The sequence below is a fragment of the Seriola lalandi genome, unplaced genomic scaffold (assembly GCF_002814215.2).
Source record: "Seriola lalandi dorsalis isolate HSWRI2012SDOR001 ecotype SW California unplaced genomic scaffold, Sedor1 jcf7180002054684, whole genome shotgun sequence".
Lineage (NCBI taxonomy): Eukaryota > Metazoa > Chordata > Actinopteri > Carangiformes > Carangidae > Seriola > Seriola lalandi.
This window is the reverse complement of record NW_019525237.1, coordinates 1,157,274-1,162,075: the sequence shown is the minus strand read 5'-3', so window position 1 is coordinate 1,162,075 and position 4,802 is coordinate 1,157,274. Positions and strand designations below refer to the sequence as shown.

Genomic DNA, 4,802 nt, shown 5'->3' with positions numbered 1-4,802 from the left:
CCGTCTTTACTCTGTCCACCGCCATAAAAGAGAAGCAGAGACGGAATCTCACTTCCTATTTGACAAATATAAAGATTTGAGAGAAGTTTTCTTCGAAAAAATTAATCATGTTTATTTACCGCCCCGATCTTCAGAAACTCCTAAAGTCAAAGTGCAGTAATAGCTGTAAAATATGTTCAATCTTGTCATAATCTGAACAATCTAAACAAGCTCTGTAGTACATGTTTCTGGCTGAATACATCTGTAAAAAGAAAAATTTGCATCGCATTTGCATGAGAGTGGGGGGAGAGAGAGAGAGAGAGAGAGAGAGAGAGAGAGAGAGAGAGAGAGAGAGAGAGAGCAGACACCCACACACACTCACACCTCTCTGTCAGTTTGTTGAAGCACTTCACACACAATGGACCTTCTACTGAGGAAGACAACGATGATTTGCCTGTTGCTTGTGTTCTCCCTCCTCCTCTCCGCTGTGTCTGCAGATCGTATCGACGCTCTTCTGGGAGAGAGCGTTATGTTTACAGCAACTAGAAAGTGCAGCAGAGAAAACGCTAAACTGACTCACCAGAGCAGAGATGATCGGCCGGTGGCCAGTTATCAGTCCGGCGAGTGGAGCCCGGGACCGGATTACAAAGACAGGGTGTGTAATGTCAACGACACGGTCACCTTGAATAACACGAACATCAACGACAACGGGCTGTACGAGCTAACCGGCAGTAAGTGCGATGAGACACCGAGGACCCAGCTGCATGTTGTACCTTTCCATGTAGTGCAGGTTGTTGTGGGACAACCGGTCACGCTGCAGTGTCACTACGTCACAACAAATAAGAAGGTGAAGTGTGCGTGGTGGGAGAAAGACGGGAAACGTGTGTTTGGGACTAATTTCCCCCCCGGTGAAATCAAACCTGAGGCCAGGTTTGAGGGGAATGTGTCTCTAGCAGATGAAGCCCTCAAACGTGGAAACTTCTCGGTGACTGTCCGGCAGGTTCAGCAGGAGCATGGAGGTGTTTACATCTGCTATGTCCAGGTTGGTGGAGAGAAAAAGAGGGGGATCCCTGCAGCTACGAGACTGACTGTGAACGAGGTAAGTCCGGATCAGATCCACACCAGAGTATGTGACAGTTGTTAGTGTCTCACTGAGTCTGAATGAAGCCTTGAATGCCTCTATTTTCCTTCTTGTCCTCTCCCTCTCTCCGTCTCCAGCTCCCAGCGACGGAATGTGCGGGCTGCAAAGTCTCAACAGGTGTTTTGGTGGTCCTACTGTGTTTGGTGGTCCTACTGTGTTTGGTGGTCCTACTGTTTGTGGCGTTCCTACTGTGTGGGGCCCTTGGCTTTATTTTGCAGTTGAGTAAACTCAATCGCAGTAGCAGTTCAAGTTATTGATTTTCACCTGAACATTGTTTAATTATATTATTATAATTATTATAATAAACAATGTTTAGGTGAGAATTAAATTTATTAATAATAAGTTTATCACAATAAACAATGTTCAAGTGAGAATTAAAATGTAAAACTTTGAGAGAAAAAGATCACTTTTTCACTAACTTCACTCTTTTTAAAATTATGACATTATTCTCATACAATTTTCTCTCGTAAAATTAGAACTTTATTCTCATATAATGACTTTCTTGCAAAATTGTTATTTTAATCTCATAGTTCAAGTCACCAAAGTTTTTTATGTCTCTGGGGGAAACAGTGACTATATACAAGATTAATGTGATTTTTATAAAGTAATCTCATTCATGTGGTTCATATTTCCAAGAGTAAAAAACAGAGATGACTTCAAGCCAATTGGATGCGCTCATTGTTTTTAAAAATCACATTAAAGTCGCCTATTGGTTCCAAAATCAAATGGATTTTTTTAACTGGAATTTTCTTTTGGAATCGTACAGGAGAAGCTGGGATCGTACAGGAGATGCTGGAATCGTACAGGAGAAGCTGGGATCGTACATGTTGCAAAGAGAACAAAAAGGCTTCAGCCTCTACAGAAGAGACTAAGAGAACAGAGGAGACCGAGAGCAAAGAGGAAGGCCAGGCTCTCACAGGTGGAACTTAACAAACCATAGAAATTTTTGAGGTGAACTGTTAAACATGAGATAATCTCATCTTGTTTCTCCATCAATGATGTTTATGAATTTTGTTCACACACACACACACACACACACACACACACACACACACACACACACACACACACACACACACACATAGAAGATACAGAAAGAAATGTAACAACCATCCCCAGTCTGCCCCTGTGTAAAACTACAGTGTCTCACGGAGTCTTACTTGAACTGAATTTCTGTTTCCTCTTTGTGGGTGCAGCGGTATGACGCTGCTGAAGTGATCGGGCATTCAGGGTGAGCTGACATGCCTGAGCCACCCCACACCCTAAAAAATGCACACAACCCTGTCTTGGTGGCATAACTGGTTTTTCTCTTAGGCTTTTACAGACTGTGTGTAAATATGTAGGAATGTTTTATGTCATAAATACTGAAACTCAGCTCTGACTCAGCGTGTGTGATTCTTAGAGTACTAGAACCTTTTGTTGGCCTTTTCTATGTTTCTAGATGTTATTAGGCTGTAATTATGACCTGGAGGATTGAAGGTGACACTAACTGTAAAACTGAGTAAGAACAGCAGGAGAAAGAGGAGAGAAGAGTGGAACCTCATACGAGCTCACACAGTTTCATAGGCAATCAAATAAAGGGGAGCTGGGCACAAATTGTACTTAGGTTCGGACATATTAAGAATAACATTTTCCGTTGGTGTGTGACTGTTACAAATGGAAAAGCGTGGGAGTAAACCGGAACATCCGGAGTAAACCCACGCCGACGCTCTGAGAAACTCGAGGGGAACACTGAGGCCCTTTGTGGCCTTTCATAGACTTCTGACGGGACCTCCAGCATTGTCCGTCCGTCCCATTGTAGTGGAAAACATATCTCAGTCAAGCCCTGATGGAACTTCTTCAAATTTGGCACAAACATTCACTAGAAATCAAGATTGAACTGATTAGATTTTGGGGGTTGAAGGTCAAAGATCGAGGGTGTGGTGACCTTACGAAACACAGCTTTGGCCTTGTGAGAGATCTCGGTAACGCCTCGAAGGAACGTCTTCAAAATTGGCATAAATGTCCACCTGGACTCAAGGACAAAGTCACAGTGACCTCACAAAACACGCAGCAATTCTGACAAAATTTCACGCAAATGGTTAATAATTTCGCAGTTGTATGCGGAGGCGGTAACTCTAGTTCACGTTATTACTTCACTGAGGGCTCAAGGGAAGCGGGCTACTGAACTGAACTGAACAAGTGACGTTAAATGGAGATTAGAATCATTCATACACATGATTTTATTTATTTCCCACATTAAATTAGCATTTAAAGGTTACTGTTCACAGAAAATCAAGAGTGGAAAAGCTACAACAAATAAAATCTACATGGTTTTCCAAGGACATTAATGGATATACAACAAAACGAGTAATAACCGTTAATCTGCTGCCATAATCATAAGTATTGTGCCTCTGTGATGTTTACAACAAGGCTGCGTGCTTCAGGCAGGAATGTCAATGAACTGTTGTGAGACATGGAGCTTTCTCTCAAAAGGCACACAGTCAAGGTGCTTCTCTAGTCTGTATGCAAGCAGACGACAGAGCGTTCCCGCACAGAGTCAGTGAATCAGCCGTCACTTATCACATCCAGACTGCTTCCAGGCAGAATTAGATATTCATTAAATGATAAATGCGGGTTTTTCAAGAGTTTTAAAGACAGCGAGGGGAGGGTGCAGTACTGTAACAAAACATACAATATGAAAGGACATTAATGGGGAATATATTTGATAACACAACTGAGAGATTGGACAAACAAGAAAACTATCAAAATAAAAGATAGAAAACATTGGCAATATACAGTTTGTAACAGGGAAAGGAAACAAGGAAATGTAATTGTATGACTGAAAACAAGCATCATATCCTCTCGCTGCGAGTCAATACATTTTCAAAAGCAGGGTGAACTGTCGGGGACACGTTTCACAGAGTTGCTGTGGGTGACGAGTCAGAAGAAGCTACTGCCTGGAGCTTTCTATGAAATCGTCAAAGTAAAAGACAGAAATGTTACGTACATCTCAAGTTTTGTTTTTTTTGTTTTTTTTAATTGAAAAAGTGAAACCAAACCCTCTCACTTTTCTCTACTTTAGGAAATTAAACTGTGCAGTGTGACTTTTAAAGGGGAGGTGTTGCACAATATCATAACAAGACCAACATGTGTTCTCAGTCTAGGTCCTGGCTCTTTCTGTTAATCATCTCACAAGCTATTAAACTTGCAAGTTGCTTGTTTAAGTAGCTTTTTTTTAAAATTGAAAGTGACTTTTGGATCACTGCTTTTTAAAAAGACACGTTACTAACAATATAATATGATGTTCCCCTTTTTAGACCAAAAAAAAAAGATCTGGGCTGCAAATAAACAAAAATCCGAGTTTCTGTTGTGTACAAACACAGCCGAAAGCAAAACTTCACTTCATTATTTTTTACTACCTGCCTACCCCATGCTTGTTCATCACTACCCTCGTCCTTGCCTTTCCCTCAGTGCACCAGCTCCAGCTGGCTGGTGGAGAAAGGCAGGACCCCGCTGACGTAGTAGGCGATGCCCAGGGAGAGGAGGGCGATGACCACAAGCAGCAGCAGGACCCTCCAGAAGCCCAGGTCCTCCACAAACTCCTGCCAGGTCGTCCTGAAGCTGGACAGGACGCCCTCACTGCTCTGCAGGTTGGGGTTGAGTAAGGAGTGGCTCTCCATCGCACTGGGACAGACACGGG

General features: G+C 42.5%; 1 protein-coding gene and 1 long non-coding RNA gene across 3 annotated transcripts in view; one reads left to right on the top strand and one right to left on the bottom strand.

Moving 5' to 3' along the window:
* Nucleotides 1-771: 771 nt before the first annotated feature.
* On the top strand, nucleotides 772-2,494 carry LOC111667105 (uncharacterized). 2 transcript variants are annotated; one of them, XR_015438243.1, is made up of 3 exons: nucleotides 772-1,078; nucleotides 1,198-1,237; nucleotides 1,887-2,494. It is a non-coding gene; the product is annotated as an uncharacterized LOC111667105 (long non-coding RNA). The 2 variants fall into 2 exon arrangements; XR_015438242.1 differs by having other exon boundaries at nucleotides 1,198-1,337.
* An 830-nt stretch (nucleotides 2,495-3,324) lies between these two features.
* The window catches only part of ankrd46b (ankyrin repeat domain 46b), an 8,339-nt gene continuing 6,861 nt past the window's right edge, over nucleotides 3,325-4,802 (bottom strand). Inside the window, exon 4 of the mRNA XM_023422681.2 lies at nucleotides 3,325-4,786. Within this exon, the coding sequence (XP_023278449.1) occupies nucleotides 4,570-4,786 (217 nt within the window). The 3' untranslated portion in view covers nucleotides 3,325-4,569. The remainder of the gene's footprint in view (nucleotides 4,787-4,802) is intronic.